Source organism: Eretmochelys imbricata, chromosome 9, assembly GCF_965152235.1.
Source record: "Eretmochelys imbricata isolate rEreImb1 chromosome 9, rEreImb1.hap1, whole genome shotgun sequence".
Classification (NCBI taxonomy): domain Eukaryota; kingdom Metazoa; phylum Chordata; order Testudines; family Cheloniidae; genus Eretmochelys; species Eretmochelys imbricata.
Window position 1 is genome coordinate 56,286,722 of NC_135580.1, and position 18,250 is coordinate 56,304,971.

Here is an 18,250-nt window from a genome sequence, read left to right on the forward strand (position 1 = left end):
ATTACCTATGTGGGGAGAAGGAAAGTCTGGTGACCTGCCCCGTCCCTGGAGTCTGCATCTGCTAGAGGGCTGTAAAACTTTCCCTAGCTGGTAAACTGTGGGGAAAAATCAAGGGCATTAGTATATCTAATATCGGCTCTAACCAAAAGGCAAGAGCTATAAAAGATAGCACCCTCAACTGTGTTATATCGGCCTAGCTCCCTTCTCCTCTAGGGATCACACTGACTTTGAGAAGCTGTCCCCCATCTGTTCAGAGTAACCTTTAAAAGACCCCAGTAACCATGCAAATATGGAAGAGGAATTGTCTCTGCAGCACGGGAGAGTGCTCGTTACCCAGCTAGGCCCAAATTCGTACCAGGAATAAGCAGGTGAAACTCCATTGTCTTCAGTTCACCAGACCGAACTTTGGCCTTTGCCCTCCAGGCTCATGTCCTATAGCTCAGATTAGATTTTGACTCCAGGAAATGATTTCTTTCCTCCTGCAGCTGTCAGAAATGTCTGTGACCCTGCTGAGAGACCCCTCCATGCCAGCTCTTGGTGTCACCACCCTGACTCCCTCTTCCACCTGCCCATCACTGCTAGAAGGACAGTATAAAGACACTGAGGTCAGGTAAGAGATGCACCCAGACCACTGTGGGCTGAGAAATTCACACTGAGGCCCAAACAAACATGTACAGGGTCAGCCTGATTGCTAGTCCATACACCAACCCACCATGAGATTGGGCATAACCATCAGTCTCTGTGCGGAAGAGATACAGTGCCAGCATCACGGGAGGTTTGAAGGCCAGAAGTGATGAGCATGGACAGTGATTTGGAGGGGGGGATTCCACAGGGATATAGCCTTGCCTGGGTCTAGCCACTGCTATCAGTAGGTCACTTTCATGTGCACCAAGTTAGCCAGTTTCCAGAAGAAAATCAGAGATGGCTATTGGCAAAAGTCACTGTGAAGGTATCATTGTAATTAAATACCTTTCTTCCCCTTCCAGAACCTCCCATCTCTCTTCCAGGGCAGAAAGCCCTGAGCCAGAACCCGTAGTGGAGGGAGAACCGAAGAAATCTCCTACACGTGGGTCTGAAGATGAGAAAGAGACGCAGCGCTTACTGGTCCCCGATATTCAGGAGATCCGGGTGAGGTATGAGCAGTTGGTTTACTTGAAGCAGGAGGTGTCAGTGTACTCTGAATGCCCTCATGGCTGGAGCTGTCCCTGCTAGAGTGGGCAGTTGTTCCTGTCTCAGTATAGCCACATGCAGCTCCCTCCTCAAATGGCTGGAAGCCTAGCTGGGGACATAGGAAGATGGAAGGTATTCAGACTAGCTGCTGCTAAGTGACAAGAAGGTCACAGGGCAGGAGGTTCAAGGCTGGCAGTCTGCATCTGGAGAGGTGGGATTTGTGGGAAGGAGGCGAGGGACAATCTGCAAAACAGCAAGAGTAGGGACAAGTACTTGGGGTTTTAACCCTTTTGCTGGTGGTTTTCTTCAGTCACTAAGCATGAGACTGCCCTGTCTTGCCCTCTGCAGTCCCATTGTCTCAAAGAAAGGCTATCTGCACTTCCTCGAGCCTCACACCAACGGCTGGGTGAAGCGCTATGTGGTTGTGAGGCGCCCCTATGTCTACATCTACAATACAGACAAGGACTCTGTGGAGAGAGCCATCCTCAACCTCTCCTCTGCTCAGGTGGAGTACAGTGAGGACCAGCAGGCCATGCTCAAGGTAATTGCTGGAGGTCGTGACATGGGCAAAACAGGGGAAGCACAGCTCGTGTCCAGGGCTGTGCTACAAGTGCAAGGGGGGAACCAGAATGGCAGCACATGTCTGAAACCATGTTAAAGATAAAAGGGAGGGGCTGCAGTGATGGCTATGGGCCAAGGATGGGGAAAGACCATAGGGATCAGAAACTGGTACATGAAAGGAACAGTGATGTTCACAACATGGTGTTGAAGGGAGAAGAGAGTCTAGGAGCACAGTGGTATGCTAATACTCCCCACAGAGCCAGCTTTAGGGAGATCCTGTGCTGCTCGACAGCTCACACCTAGTTCCCTTGATATCACGGGGTCCCAAAGGGTGAAATTGCACCTTTAAAAATGAGAAATGTTCTCATGGTGTCAGAATCCACTCTCCTCTCTGCAAAGAAGCCACAACAGAGCTCTGATCTGTGACTGTTCAGAAAAGCAGAGGAATTTCACATTCGAGGAAACGTAGCCTACTGTGATAGCATCTTCCCTGGCATTGTCTGGGTCCTGTTCTATGTCCCTTCATGCTCCAAGCTGTGCTGCATGTTGCTCAGTGTCATCTCAGGTAGCCTGGTGGACTCATTCATGGCATTGGTCTGTTTCAGACCCCCAACACGTTTGCAGTATGCACGGAGCATCGTGGAATCCTTCTTCAGGCAAGCAGCGACAAGGACATGCACGACTGGCTGTACGCATTTAACCCTCTGCTAGCTGGATCCATAAGGTACCTGGGGACATTTTAAACCATTCCGTTAGGAGACAGCCTGGTAACCTGTTGGTAATGCTCTAGGCTGCAACAGCAGAAGCTTGGTTTTGATTGTCCAGCTTGGTTTCTAGCTCCCCAAATCTGCTCTGTCATGCCTCTTCCTACCCAGTTATCAAGCATCTTCCATATATTTTTGAAGGTGGAGCTGCAGGGAGCAAGGCCTGCTGTGTGCTGATTGTAAAATTATTGCAAGGGGTTGGCAGCATCAAATGAGCAAAACAGGGCAATTCCCAGAGACTCCTTCCCCTCCATCCACTTCAGCTCTGTCGCCTTGTGACAAGGGGTCTTGGTTTAATGTTTTTCTACAGAGAGATGGTGCTACTCTTGGTCCCTTTCATTTGTATTTCAAATTGGATGTTGAAGTCTTATTCCTTGCTCTCAGAACCATTGCTTATAAAATTCAAATGCTGCCTTTATGTAGCCCAATCTGCTTCACAGACTCTATGCAGATGCAGACACTGCATCATAAGGGGTTAAAATTGCAGGCGGGCAACACGGTGACATAGTCTTTCTACACTGACAATCCAAAATTTTGCTCCAAATCCCAGAACAGCTAGGTTTCTCAATAACTCTGAATCCTAATGATGATGGTTTAGTAATGCTGTTGGATTGGGGTACACCATGGGGGCAGGTTGTACAAGCACTTCTCTGGTGGCCTCATTGTTTTGTGCAGCATTTAGGAGTTCATTTTAACTGTGATTTCAACTGTGCCAGCTTAATGTTACAAGGACACAGTTCCCCCCCACACACACACACACACCGAAATAAACACAGAAATTCAGGGCTAGATCCTCAGCTGATGGAACTAGGCATCAGTCTATTGAAGTCAATGGAGTGACACCGATTTATAAGAACGGCCATACTGGGTCAGACCAAAGGTCCATCTAGCCCAGTATCCTGTCTTCCAACAGTCGCCAATGCCAGGCACCCCAGAGGGAATGAACAGAACAGTTAATCATCAAGTGATCCATGCCCTATCGCCCATTCCCAGCTTCTGGCAAACAAAGGCTAGGGACACTTCAGAGCGTGGTTTTGCATCTCTGTCCATCCTGGCTAATAGCCATTGATGCACCTATCCTCCATGAATGTATCTAGTTCTTTTATGAAACCTATTTTATATCAGTCAAGGATCTGATCCTTAATCCCTAGAACAAAACATCATAATTTCAGTAGTGGAGTTAAAAGAAGATAAAGAAATAAACAGAAATTCCCTGTAGTCATTGTATAAAGAAACATACCTACCCACCCTCCCTTTGATTCTGGTGCTGCCCCCTGTCAGGTACACATGGATTAATTGGGCTGCGGATGGGTTTGGTCTCATCTGGTCTGTGCCGATGTTGAACCAGCCCATAGTTTCTGTGTGTCTTGCACCTCTTTCTACCTCCATGATAGGGTCTCTCACAAGGAGAGTGTCTGTCTCCCTTTCTATCTCTCCGCATTCCTTTTCTAGTCCTTTGACTCCTTTTGTCTCCTGGTTTCCAAAACAGATCCAAGCTGTCCAGAAGGAGAACAGCCCAGATGAGAATCTAACCTAAAACCGCTCTCCACCTCATCTGTCTGCTGGCAGGATCAAGATTGCTGGTTCTATACAAGAGTCCCTATCTTAATGTCAAATCTTTTATGCCATCCACCACCCCAGCTGCCTGCTCCAGAAATGGATCCATCTCGATTTACACCTTCACTGGGAAAATGCATTTCTGTTATATCTGCAAAAGCCTGATACAGCCTGGTCATGATTTCTTGTGCACATGTGATCTTCTGCCCATCTCCTCATTGAGTGACCTTGGTGTCACATGAACCTGTAACTTTCAAAAGCAGGAGCTGTGTTTTTTATTTTAAAGCAAGGCTACAATTTAAGGAGGCAGGAGCATTTGAAAGGTCAGAGATTACAAGTCATGAGGAATTGCTTCCATGTGAAGAGAAAGTGATAGATTTAAGTACTGATACTTCTTAATTTATTGACATATAAAAAAGGTAGATTAAGTTATGGTAGTTTGAGATTTATAAAGTATTTATTTCTATTTACTTCACTGCAATCTGTATGTTCAGTTTATCCTGTTTTGTTGCTCATGTCTGCACACATAAAGCCTCTCCCAGGGAAGGCAGAGCCTTGGAAGGTGGGCCAGTGGGGAGGGGGTTGTCAGGCCGTTTTGTGATGCCATCTTTGTCTTCTTTCTCAATCCCCAGCACTGGGAGGTCTGGATGAATTCAGGAGGTCATGCTCCCACCTGTGTGCAAACACGTACACACTGACTTCAGAACTCTCACCCTCCTGCCCCCACTGACCCCAGAGCTCAAACCACTTTTCCTCCAGGTGGTGACTGGATAGTACACTATGCCATCCCAAACGAGGCAATCCACACATAGCACAGCAAAGACATGCACACAGACAAGTCACCACACTTATCGAAGCACTTTGTGTGTGTATCCCATCCCCTCCATTCCCCCAAGTGCTTGAAACCCAGGTAGACTGCAATGATGATAGGTTCTGGTTGGTTCTACACAGGAGATTTGGTTTGGGGTTCTTATCTCTATTCTGTCTGTTTTCAGGGCCCAACCTCAAATGGGGTGAAAGGGATGGAAAGGGGATCTGAAGTTCTGGAAGGGCAGATGGTTCTGTCAATCCACTTTTGGGGTAGGGTGCTGTTCGAACGCTCCCAATGAGTACAATGCAGCCTGCCTCTCAATATCCTCAGTCACCTTCTAGTAAGTATGCAGGCCATCTATACTGTACTGTACTAATCTCTGGCCTGGGCTGTACTGTACTAATCTCTAGCTGGGAAACCTTCAATAGGATTAATCAGTGTCACAGGGACTCAAACTGCAGATGGGACTCAAGAATCCTCTCTGATAAAACCCACCCAGCTGGGAAGTGGGGAGAGGCAGGAGGGATTGCATCCCGACAGTGAGTATAATATGGAGAGAGATGACAGACCTGTCTTGTGCATTACTGCAGACCTGCATTCTGTTTAGCTAGCAATAGCTTGTTCTGGGCTACCAGGTGGCTGCTGCAGCCAAATGCTGGTTCATTAGTGAATCCTGGGGCATTGCCCATATAGTTACATCTGTGCAGATGGTCCGAGTTAATAAAGGGTTGTTACTGGGGGGTGGGGGTCAAAGCTAGATCATAAAATTACACTGGAGCCTAAATTCAGAACAGTTGTCTTGAACCAGATCTGAGTCTCACTGTCCTTTTCTGAAAGGGCTTTTACTTCTCTTCTCTTTCATATGGGAAGAATCTGTTTGCAGCAATTGAATGGGTAGCAAAGAGAATGGCATGGGGGTGGGCAAGGATGAGAGAAATTGCGACTTCTCTTTACTTTTATATGTGATTACATTGTCTTATTCCCCTCCCCCATTTAAAACATTAACTTCATCCTCTTTCCCCTTGCCCCACCTCTCTATCAGGCTTAGACTGCCTACATAGAACAGCTAAGTTGGTGGGGGAAGCATACCAAAGCAGACATATGACATCATTAATAACCCCTCTCCCCATGGAAAGGACCTGGTCAGGTAGTGCTGACCTTGCTATAAGCTTTTTAAAGTAACTTAAGCAGCAAAGGTCTTTATAAATTTTTAATTACCCAGATTGTTTAATTAAGATTTCCAGTTGGTCGTATGCACCCAACTCCAGGCAGAAACAGGGGGAGCTCACCCTCCCTCCATACATATACCAGGACCATCGCTGGTCCATGCTTCGTCGTCACACTTCACGGCTGACCTTAATTTGCACAGGACGGCGGTGCCTTGGTTCTCTTAGGCACTTTTCCATCCTTTCTGTTGTGTTTGTTGAGTATTGTATGTGTGGCTCCAAGTGGAGATGGTCTATGCAGTGTATTTCTCCTTTCACTTTTTCTTATTTTGGGGAGGCTAGGGCATAGGGTAAGGGGACATGTGGGGAGCCCAACAAAGCCTCCATGCAACCTCAATGGGCTGGTAGAGATGTCACACACACACACACACAAAAGCTCCCAGCAAACTGCCCACCACCATGCTGCAGTGTGAAGAAAGATTTCATTCCCCAGCCTCTGCCTCCTGTCTGCACAGAGACAGTGCATTTGTATTGAGCCACTGTTTACCTCAGCTCTCATTTAGTTGGGGATGGGTCCTGCTTTGAGCAGGGGGTTGGACTAGATGACCTCCTGAGGTCCCTTCCAACCCTGATATTCTATGATTCATGCTGCATGACAAGTGCTTTTTTTTCCCTCTGGACCCCGATTTGCTTTTGACCAGCTCAACGGCATCACTACGAGTCCCAGGGAATTTCATTCTATCTCACAGACCTGGATGGCACTGCAGGTTCCTGCAGGGAACAGTGTCAGTGCAGGTGCCAGTGCTTGTTCCTTTCAGTGGGCTCTTTGTGCCAGTCCTACATGGGCAGATGGGTTAGACAGCAACTTGCTGACCCAGGTGAAGGTCTCTTGTTTTTACAGCTATTCCTTATGGACTTAGAATTATTTTTTTAAATACAGGACTGAATTTTAATAATTAAATTAAATGCCTAATGCCTGGGATAAGTGCTTTATACATACAAACAAATCTTATGTGTTATTATCTACACAGAGAGAGATGCTTTGCCCTCAATGAGAATGTGCAAGAGAGAAACTCCAAACTATGGCCTCAGTTCAGAAAAGCATGTTTAGCACATACTTATGTCCACCCGTATCCAGCAAAGCAATCAAGCATGTGCTTAAATCACACTGAATGGAATTAAGCACAAATCTAATGTTTAGCACAGGGGCAGGCAACCTATGGCACACGTGCCAAAGGTGGCACACAAGCTGATTTTCAGTGGCACTCACACTGCCCAGGTCCTGGCCACCGGTCCGGGGGGCTCTGCATTTATTTTAATTTTAAATGAAGATTCTTAAACCTTTGAAAAACCTTATTTACTTTACATACAACAATAGTTTAGTTATATATTCAAGACTTATAGAAAGAGACCTTCTAAAAACGTTAAAATGTATTACCGGCACGCAAAACCTTAAATTAGAGTGAATAAATGAAGACTCGGCACACCACTTCTGAAAGGTTGCCGACCCCTGGTTTAGCACATGCCTCAGTTTTTTGCTGACTGCTGAATCAAGACCTAGAACAGTTAGAGCACTCCTCCCCTTGTGTATATATCCATATTAATCAGTCTTAAGTTCTAGGGTTTTTTAATTCTCAATTCTTTGTTCTATCTCCCAGCTTATAAGGGAGCTTTCATAGAAAGGACTAGGGCTCATTCTAACTGCTAAACCTCACCCAAAGAACTGATTGTCAGCTGGTGAAAATACGTTTCAGCAATCTCTGCTCTGGCAGCAAATAGGTCCTTCCACTGAGGCCCTGATGATGGACAATGGAAACTCTCCCATCAGCTTCAGTGCATTTTGAATCAGGCCCTTGGTAAAGACCACTTGGCTTGAGTACCTATTTTAACATACTTCATAGTCAAAAACTTGTTGTTTTGATGCAGTTTCTAAGAAATGTCCTGAATGGCTGGTACTGTCCTATCAAGAGCTAGTGTAAACCAAAGTGTTCTGGAGCCAATCTTAGGAAGCATATGAAATTTTAAGCCCCTTCCTTTGGTAAAACAGGCTTATTAAATTTCCATTCTCATCCCAACTGAACTCTGGATTTTCAGTGTAAATCAAGACATTCTTGGACTTCTGTTTTTTGTTTTTTTTATCTCTCATTCAATCTCATTCTCAGAGATTTCTCCAGGTTAGAGCTGTCTAGAGTGGAGGTAGCTAGGTTATAAAAGTATATCACCATGCTTCCTTATATACATGCCTGTATTTGTTTTGGACTAGACACAGAATCACAGGAGACAATGGGAGAAAAATGAGGAAGGGATGCAAATGCCAGTGTTGGGTCCTCTGGGAATCCCTGCCAGATCAGAGAGGAAGGATGGCTTGGGGGTGATACTGTTATGGGTCTTGCCTTAGGTCAGCGATCCTGAAGAGCATGGTCTTGATGATTTGGTTATGGAGAAGACATCTGGTTTCACTCAGTCAGTGCTGTGTGCCTGAGGCCAGCAAACCTGCAGAGTACACTACTTTTCTGAGTTAGAGACAGGTCTGATCCAAAGACAGTGGGAGTCTTTCCATTGACACCAGTGGGTTTGGATCAGGCCGCAAATATAAAGATCTAGAGTTGAGGAATAATGACTGCTTATGGGACTTATACTGGCTCCCAATAAAATATCCAAATAGCAGCCATCTGCTGTTCATGTGGATTCCCCAAAAGGGTTATTTTCTTTAGTACCATCTGGGGAATGGCTGGAGAGTCCTAATTCTATATCTTCTATATCTGGAGAGTCCTGGAGAGTCCTCTTCTATATCTGACACCCCACACCTTTCCTTAACTTAGCATCCCTGCTGTTGAGAGTCCCACCCAGAGAGACATACATTCTCAAAAATTCAAGTAGATGATACATGCATCAGCCCTTAGAGTAGCTGAGACTAAATTCTATTCATTGTTCTTTCCATGGGATTTGAGGATGAAAAGGGTCTTCAGGATTTAAACATTAAAGATTGCGTAAATCTTTTAGCTTCAGTCAAAGCTGAGGCATAGAAACTTTGTTGTGAGGGTAAGAATGGCACAGGAAAAGACCCATATAGTCCTTATAATGAAGAAACAATCCAAAATGGGTGCATTTGGAGAAGTCATCCAGTATATTTCAACATGTGTAGATGAATTTGAAAACTAATTGAATTCAGTGTGACACAGCTGAGTTGTAGACTGGTCACTCAGAAGTAACAGCAGTTGCACAGTAATAGAAGCATACTGTTCCTTTGGTGTAACAGAGGTCAGTGAGATACAATGATGTCATCAAAGTTAATCATGACTTATCAGGAAGGTAGAATAAGAGGTAATTTAATTGAACAAGTTTGTCATGGGGAAACAGCTTCGAAATCAATGGACTGTCTTTGCCTGGCCTTTTGTAATCATGCAAGGGGCAGTCATTTGTCTACATCAAGTTTTTCGTATGAAGCACCCATCCTGATGATCCTCAGCCAACAATGAGGTACTCACTCAAAAAAAGAAATACCAGTTCTTCAAAGGGCCCTCAGAGAACTGCTGGTTTTGTAACCACAGAGAAAGATTTCCCAAATCGACCTCAAAAGAAACAAGCAAGAAGAAGTTGAGTTTTTACCGTGGGAAAGGAGGCAGCACTTGACTGAGAACTGGAGGAGCTCACATAAGCATTTCCAGCTGTTACCAGTGATGCATGTCATAAACAGCAGCAGCCCGTAAGAGCTTACACCTTTCTAAGATGCTCTTACTGTCTCTCTTTCTGTCTGAAAGAAAAGGAGTACTTGTGGCACCTTAGAGACTAACCAATTTATTTGAGCATAAGCTTTCGTGAGCTACATCCGATGAAGTGAGCTGTAGCTCACGAAAGCTTATGCTCAAATAAATTGGTTAGTCTCTAAGGTGCCACAAGTACTCCTTTTCTTTTTGTGAATACAGACTAACACGGCTGTTACTCTGAAATCTTTGTCTGGTAATCAATGAGCTGTATGAAGGAACTCTTCATGAGATTCAACTTGTTATTAAGATCTTACTGTAAAATGAAGGCGGTTGTGGTTACTTTTATTTTATTTTGGTTGGGGGATTTTTTTGGGGGGGGGGGGGGGGTTGGGTTTGGTTTTGTTTGTTTTTGCCTGTGCTTCCATTATCTAGTTTGTCCACATGAGTTCTTCCTGTGATGCCATCCCCAAGTGCTGGGAGACCATTTCTCTTGCTTTGTATATATGTGATTGCTGTGGGCACACCCTGTACTACTGTATAATAACAAAATTACTGAAGTCATGAGTCTAGTTTTCTCGATGTCTTAAACTATGAGTGTTGGAATTTAGGGTATTAAACTGTTTGTGTATACTTAAGGCATTGTTCAGTTAAGAAATAAATGTGGCATTTATGCAAATACTGGACAATGACTCCTTGGTCATTTTTTTTTCTTAAAGAAATAGGTGGGGTCAGGTTTAATAACATGTAATAAGGTTTTAACTCAACATATCTCTAGGGATAAATTAGTATGACAAAAGAATTCTCTTCTCAACCCAGTAAAGGGTGGTCTATTAGATTAAATCTCAGGAAAAACTTCCTAACTTGAAGAACAGTAGGACAATGGAAAAAACTGCCTCAGGAGGTTGTGGAAGCTCCTTCACTGGAGATTTTAAAATGGAGGCTAGATAGCCATCTGTCTTGGATGGTTTAACCACAACAAATCCTGCATCTTGGCAGGGGGGTTAAACTAGATGACCCTTGCAATCCCTTCTAACCCTATGATTCTATGATGCTGTAGCTTCAAGGGGGTACTTATATGTATGTTCAGATATTTTATACCATATTTTATACCATTTGAGCTTTGTCATACTAGTATATAGTAATAGAACAGTAGCACTTAAGGTGATAAACACAATGGGGTCAATTGCCCTCTCATTTAGCACTCGATTACACAAAATGCTCAGCACTCTGGCGCCAATACAGCAAAACATTTAAGGATGTAAGTAGTCCACTGACATCAATGGTTACAAGCGTAAGTGCTTTAGTAGACTGGGACCAGAGTGCTCAGCACATTACTCTTGGGGGAATTTGCACCACTGCACATGCAGAATTTGCGAAGAAATTAATGTGAATGCAGAATTTCCTTTTTCTCCCACAGAAATGGGCTGCAGAGCTGCTAGCTGCCACTAGGGGTCGCTGGACCCAGCAAAGCACAGCTCACAAATAAAAGACACCTGCCGGGGAGAGGGGGAAGGAGCTGGAGGGTTCCTGGAAGCTGCAGTTCCTGGCACATCCTGAAGGAAGGAGGCGGCCTGCAGGAATATCCACACAAGCCCGGGGGACCCAGCATCAGGCTGTTTCTCCCTCTGGATCCCTGGGCTCTAGGGGTTAGGAGGTGTCAGATTCTGGGCTGTGGGATGCCCTGCAGATGGGCTCAGGGGGGACACCTAGCTGGGCTCTGGGGGGCAAAGGGGACGAGTGTCTGGGCTGGGGTGGGCCCCACAGCTGGGATCTTGTGGAGAGGGGGTGCAAGTGTCTGGGCTGGGGTGAGGAGGGGGTGTGAGTGTCTGGGCTGGGGAGGCCCCAAGTTGGGGGATAGAGGGTGCGTGTGAGTGTCTGGGTGGAGGGGGCTCTGTAGCTGGGATCTGGGGGGTAGGGGGTTCATATGTCTGAGCTGGGGGGCACTCCATGGCTGGAATCTGGCAGGGTAGGGAGTGTGGGTGTCTGGGCTGGGAGGGCACCCCACAGCTGGGCTCTGAAGGTTAAGGGGTGCAGGTGTCTGCCCCCGCTACTGGGCTCTGAGGGGGAGGGGGCAGAGAAACAGGGATTTCTTTAACTCTCCACTCCTGGAGGAAAATTTTTGTGCCTGTATTGTTACTGACATAGTTGCTGACATGTATTTTGAAATAAATTACCAAAATAATTGAAACTGGCATGATTTTATAGTGTTATTTTGACAAATATTTGCAGAATTTTAAAATATTGTGCACAGTTTTTAATTTTTTGGCACAGAATTCCCCCAGGAGTAGCACATTGCAGAATCGAACCTTTTACACTGGTCTGTCTCCACTGACTTCTGTGGAGTTACTCCTGATTCACACTGGTATAAGTGAGTGGAGAATCAGACTGAATCCTCCCAGACTGAACTTCCTACATAGAATAGGTAATGGTCTAAGAGTTCATAAGCCATTCATCCCTACCCAAAGGAACCCTGAAGCTAGTCACCCAAATCTTTGATTAAACGCTTCTGCTAGTCATAGGCAAACACACTCTGAGCACAAAAAACCTAAGGAACATCTTAAAGCAGGCAATGTAGAACACACAAGGTGCTGCACAGTGATGTATCAAAAAATATACCATAGGTGTCAGCACCATGAGAATAGCAGAACTCTGTTATAAAGACTTAAAAGCTGGAAAAAGTTCTGGCACAGGACAATAGGGATTAGATCATTTCCAATTCAGAGGATATTTACAGCACTGCAGTATTCACTTATTTGCAGTGTGGCCTACCTTTAGAACAGGGGATACTACTATAGTAGATTTAATTGCAGGTGGAGGTTTTAATGGCATCTGCTGCGTAAATGTCAACCCAAGGCAGCATTATTTTTCTATGCCCCATGCCCTGGAATGGGGAATTCTCTTTTGGGCAGTGCCTGGGGCAGCTCCTAGCATCAGAAACCTTGACAGCTTGACTTCATTGGAGCTGTTTTGCAGGAGCAGGGCACCTGTGGGAACAGTGGATCCACCCCTATGCATCTGGTTTTTCTTCCCACTGTTCCTGAGAATCACGGTTGGCTCTTCCAGGGAGGTTGGTGCAAACCCAACCTTCTTCCCTAACAAAACAACTGGGAAGAGAACTACAAGAGGGGGAACCTCATGAAGATTTCTTCCCCCAGAGATCATCCTGGGCCAGAGTTCTATGGAAAGGGACAACTGGGTTCAGTGTTTCTACTTTAGATTGGTTCATCTGACTGAGATAATTATTCCTGAGGCACTTAAAAACCGTCCCAGTTGAAGAAGAAACCATTGTGAATATAATGAGCCAAATTCACTGCTGATGTCTATGTGCACAACTCTGTAAAATCCAGTGGATTCACTTCACTTTAGACAAGCAGTGAATTTTACTCCATGTGAGCCTGTCTAGCATGGACAGTGCTAATAAGTGCCTGTCTATTGAGGTAGACCTCAGCTCTCAGAAGAGCTGTCTGAAATGTTTTCATGAAACTGTTCCTCATTTTCCAGCTAGCTCCAGTTCTCAAATTTTGCATTCTATTTCTGGGCAGCAAACACAGAGGTCATAGGTGTACTCTAGCTAACACTGAAACTTTCATCTTATCCCTTCCCATCTTCCTGGTTTTGAGAATATAGATGGAAACCATCTAGAGAGATAGTGATATATGGCACCATAGGCGTGCACACGGGGTGTGCCGGGTGTGCCCAGGCACACCCTAATGCCCTGAGCTCCGGCTGGGAAGGCTGCTCCTCCCCCCTCCCCTGCTGGAGGCTCGGGGTGGGGGCATGAGGAGGAAGAGGAGGAGGCTGCAGCAGTTGCAGGCAGCGGTGGCGTCAGAGCCGTGTTTACATCACTGCTGGCCCCAGCAGCGCGGGGTGAGTGGAGTCGGCCCAGGGGCCCAGCTCCACCAATATTTGGGGCCGGGTGTCCCCCCTGGCCCCACCTGCCGCCCCCGCATCTCCTCCAGCTCCCTCTTGCTGCCCCCACACACCTCCCCGGGCCCTGGAGCAGAGTGTCCCTGCTTCTTCCATGCAGCTCCATGCTGCCTCCCTGCAGCAACTGCTGCTGTAGGGTCTTAGTACCCCCCATCTCAACTGCCAGGGCACACTGACTCTGAACCTGCCCTTCTACCTCAGACCCTCCCCTTTTCCGGCAGGACCCTCCACCAGCACAAGGGGCCCCCTCGTCCGCAGTCACCACTCCTGCCCCAAGCTGGACAAGGAGGCAGCCCCATCCCTCACCCCCAGTGAGGCTACAGTCAGGGGCAACAGCAGGGGAGGAGGCGCATGCAGCACCCCCCGGCACCCACCACAGGGGAGGCGAGAGAGATTCCTGGACCTGAGAGGGGCCCTGGGAGCACATGGATTGACAGTGGTGGGGGTGAATGTGCTGCTGGGGGGGCAAGAAAGGGGGGCTCCTCCCCCAGAGCTCGCTGCTGCCAGCAGGGAAGGGGCTGTGGGGAGTCCTCTCTGGCCCCTGTCCCAGAGCAGCCTGCCTGCACTCCAAACTCATCCCCAGCCCTGCACCACCCCAGAGCCCACACACCCAGCCAGCGCTTTCACCCCCCCACTGCACTCTCAACCCTAGCCCTGAGCCCCTCTGACACCACAAACCCCTCATCCCCAGTCCCAGCCAGAGCCCTCATCCCCCTGCACCCTAACCCTCTGCCCGAACCCCCTCCAATACCACAAACCCCACATCCCCAGTCCCAGCCACAGCCCTCATCCCCCTGCACTCCAACCCTCTGCCCCAGCCCTGAACATCTCTAACACCCCAAGCCCCCAGCCCCAGACAGAGCCCTCACCTCCCACACTCCGACTCTCGCCCTGAGCCCCCCCCACACCCAAATCCCTCATCTGCAGCCACACCCCACAGCCCTCACCCCACACCCCTCACCGCTGCACCTCCTCCCATCCCCAAAATCCCTCCCAGAGCCTGCACGCTGTACCCCAATCCTCTGCCCCAGCCTAGGGCCTGCACTCCAGACCTCCCCCACCCAAACTCCCTCCCAGAGCCTTGGGCAGGTGGGGAGCAGAGTTTGGGCAGGGGCGTGTTCTGGGCACCACCAAAATTTCTACAAACCTGCCACTCCTGGTGACAGGGTCCCCCCTGCCCGCACAGGGTGTATTTGTTGCCTGTACAAACTTCCCCAGCAGCTGTACAGAGTGGTTGTAATTGTGTCACACAGCAAACCCCACACTGCTACCATGACTCCCTTGGCCCCCTGCCCGGGCCCGCCCAGCCAATCACCACTTCCCCAGCACTATATGTGACCTTTGTTGACTTACGTCAGTCATAGCACTCTTCCACCGCTGCGCTCCAGCTTGGTTGGCGCTCTTTGCGCCCGCCCCGTAAGTACCATCACGTCATTGGTCAAGGGAATGTCCAGGGGGTGTGTCATAACCATACTTCTAAGGGTAGCCTAGAATTCCTCCTTACCTGTCAGGGGTTAAGAAGCTCAAATAACCTGGCTGGCACCTGACCAAAGGGACCAACGGGGAAAGAAGATACTTTCAAATCTTCGGGGGGAAGGCTTTCTGGTGTGTTCTCTGGGGAAAGCAGAGAAGCATCAGGTCAAAAAAACTCCTTCTCCTATAAACCATCCTGTACAAGACTTTGATATTACAAAAAGAGTAAGTAAATAAGGCAAGGCGGGTTAGATTATCTTTTCTTTTCAACTTGTGAATTTTCCCTTTGCTAGAGGGAGGCTTATCCCGGTTTTCTGTAACTTTAAAGTTTTGCCTAGAGGGGAATCCTCTGTGTTTTGAATCTGATTACCCTGTAAAGTATTTACCATCCTGATTTTTCAGAGGTGATTCTTTTACCTTTTCTTTAAATAAAATCCTTCTTTTAAGAACCTGACTGATTTTTCCATTGTTCCAAGACCCAGGGGCTTGGGTTACATTTGTAACCAATTGGTTAGGGTATTATTCTCAAGCCTCCCCAGGAAAGGGGGTGTAAGGGCTTGGGGGGATTGCTGGGGGAAGAGGAACTCCAAGTGGTCCTTTTCCCTGGTTCTTTGTTAAAATCACTTGTGGTGGCAGCGTTACTTAAACCGAAGGGAGAATTTGTGCCTGGGGAATTTTCAACCTAAGCTGGTAGAATAATCTTAGGGGGTCTTTCATGCAGGTCCCCACGTCTGTACCCTAGAGTTCAGAATGGGAAGGGAACCCTGAAAGGGTGGGATTTGGTGGGGACTCTGTTCTGAGGGGCGGTGTGGTAAGGGGGCCGGGCCAGGCCAGGGGGGTTGGATACGGGCCAGAGGGTCTTGGGGGCAGTCAGGGGACGGGGAACAGGGATGTTGGATAGGGCATGGGAGTCCCAGGAGGCCTGTCAGGGGCCGAGGATGTGGCTAGGGGTCGGGGCAGTCGGGACAGGGGGGTTGGATAGTTGGTGGAGTCCTGGGGGCTGATTAGGAGGTGGGGGGGTCTCTGGAGGGGGTGGTCAGGGGACAAGGAGCAGGGGGGTTGGATGGGTTGGGGGTTCTGGGGGGGGCCCATCGCGGGGGGATATGGAGAGGGGTCAGAGCAGGCAGGGAGCAGGGGGAGTTGGATGTGTCAGGAGTTCTGGGGGTCCTGTTAGGGGGCTGGGAGCAATTGGATAGATGTGGGAGTCCTGGGGGTCTGTCTGGGGGTGGGGGTATGGATAAGGGTCAGAGCAGTCAGGGGACAGGTAGGGGGTAGAGTCCTAGGGAGGCAGTTACAGTGGGGGGGTCTCAGGAGGGGGCAGTCAGGGGACAAGGAGCAGGGAGGCTTAGATAGGGGGTGGGGTCCTGGGGGGCAGTGAGGGTCAGGGTCCCAGGAGGGGGCAGTCAGGGGACAAGGAGAGGGGGGGTTGGTGGTTCTGAGGGGGGCAGTCAGGGAGCGGGAAGTGAGAGGGAGTGGATGGGGTCGGGGCAGGGCTCCCTGGGTGCACACCCTAATGAAATGTGCTGCGCATACCTATGTATGGCACATGAAATATTAGGGGACAAAACTAAAAACACTGCAAGCTCTCAGAGAAAGTTTTGCAGATTCTGTTCTATTATAGTCCATTTCTGATACCATGACCATCACCATGGTATCTCAGCACCTTTCATAGTGCCTTAAGCTATGTGACTAGCATGATCTGTCAATGTGAATATGGTATTTGGAAACCCAGAATTCCTAAATATGATTAATATATTCCTGTAGTGACCAAGGAAAAGATTTCTGCTATATAGCCTTCTCTGTCATGTGGAAAGCAAAATCACGTGGGGAGTTAATGAATAAATATGGCTGGCCTTGCGGACAAAATTAAATGTTAATATCAGCAGGACAAATACTAGTGTCAGAAAGTATTTTGTGAACCAAAATGGGATGGTTCCACCCCACCCTCCGGTGTATCATATTTTCACACAGGGCTCACATCAAGGTTGTATTGGATTATGTCACAGAGAAATAGATCCTGCTACATGTGGCACAGTTAGTAAGCGGGCGTAGGGGCGGGGTGGGAGGGAGAATTGTACAGTGGACACCGGAGTTAGTGGATACTGACCTCTTACCATGTAACTGGAGCATTAAGCTTCTATAACCCTGATCCATGTCAGGTGACTAGACCCAAGAAGCAAAGAGCAGCCTCCTACCAGCACTCTTCTGTGTCACATCCTCATTGCATGGCATCAGGAGCTAACTAAATCTTTGGTAAACAGAAGCTGCTTGACTCCCTTACTCTGAAGGGAAAGTTGACAAAGGAGGTAATGGAAGAATCTCCAAACAGTCCTAGAAGAAGCACTGAAGTGATGTGCTCCAGGTGGCTTAGGGTTGCCACCTCTGAGATACAAAAACCTGGGCCATCCAGGATTAGCCTGAACCAGAAAAACTGTGTGTACCGAGCAGCGTTACATATGCCCCAGGACAGTTACCTCTAAAAAAACTCTAGGAAAACCTTGACAGCCCTAACATGGCTCCATAGATTTCTAACTGCCCCCTGACTTGGGCTTTGAGTTTTTCCCACCTAGCACCAAGTGGCTAGGCCAAATTGTGCCTTTGATGCTCACAATGCAAGCACGCAGGCGGCACAGGCCGAGCCCCACAGCATGTTGGTACAAGACTGCTCCTTAGGGCAGCGCTGCCTGGAGCGATGGCGGGCCTGGCACTGGGGGGCAGCAAGCACACCAGGGCCACTGCACTTGGGTAACACACCTGCCCTGCCCTGCCCTGGCCTAGAACCCCCTGCCAGCCATGGGATGCCAGCCTGCCAGAGTCTGACCTCAGGCGAAGGCCAGACCTGCAGGCCCTGCTCGCCCCGCGATGGCCACAGCGCTGGCCTGACCTGGGGACCCCCATTTCCCACCATGTGATTGGTAGCTGAGAGAGGCCTTAGGACCTGCTTCAAAAAAACTAGCCACTAGCAACGGCCCCGGGCCCCTATCCCCGCCAAGTGATTGACAGGAGGCGGCTCTGGTCCCACCCCTCGGGGTGATTGGTAGGCGAGAGGGCTCTGGTCCCGCCCCTCGGGGGTGATTGGCCGGCGAGGGGTTCTGGTCCCGCCCCGCGGGCTGA

The 18,250-nt window shown here is 48.3% G+C and overlaps 1 protein-coding gene across 17 annotated transcripts in view; it reads left to right on the forward strand.

The window, feature by feature from the left end:
• The window catches only part of KIF1A (kinesin family member 1A), a 183,542-nt gene extending 179,515 nt beyond the window's left edge, over nucleotides 1-4,027 (forward strand). For 16 of the 17 annotated variants that reach the window (XM_077825919.1, XM_077825924.1, XM_077825925.1 and 13 more), the window contains 5 exons: nucleotides 486-610; nucleotides 987-1,133; nucleotides 1,519-1,711; nucleotides 2,337-2,455; nucleotides 3,985-4,027. In XM_077825919.1, coding sequence (XP_077682045.1) covers nucleotides 486-610; nucleotides 987-1,133; nucleotides 1,519-1,711; nucleotides 2,337-2,455; nucleotides 3,985-4,027 — 627 coding nt within the window. The remainder of the gene's footprint in view (nucleotides 1-485; nucleotides 611-986; nucleotides 1,134-1,518; nucleotides 1,712-2,336; nucleotides 2,456-3,984) is intronic. The other variant, XM_077825936.1, reaches the window with a different exon arrangement.
• Nucleotides 4,028-18,250: the final 14,223 nt, after the last annotated feature.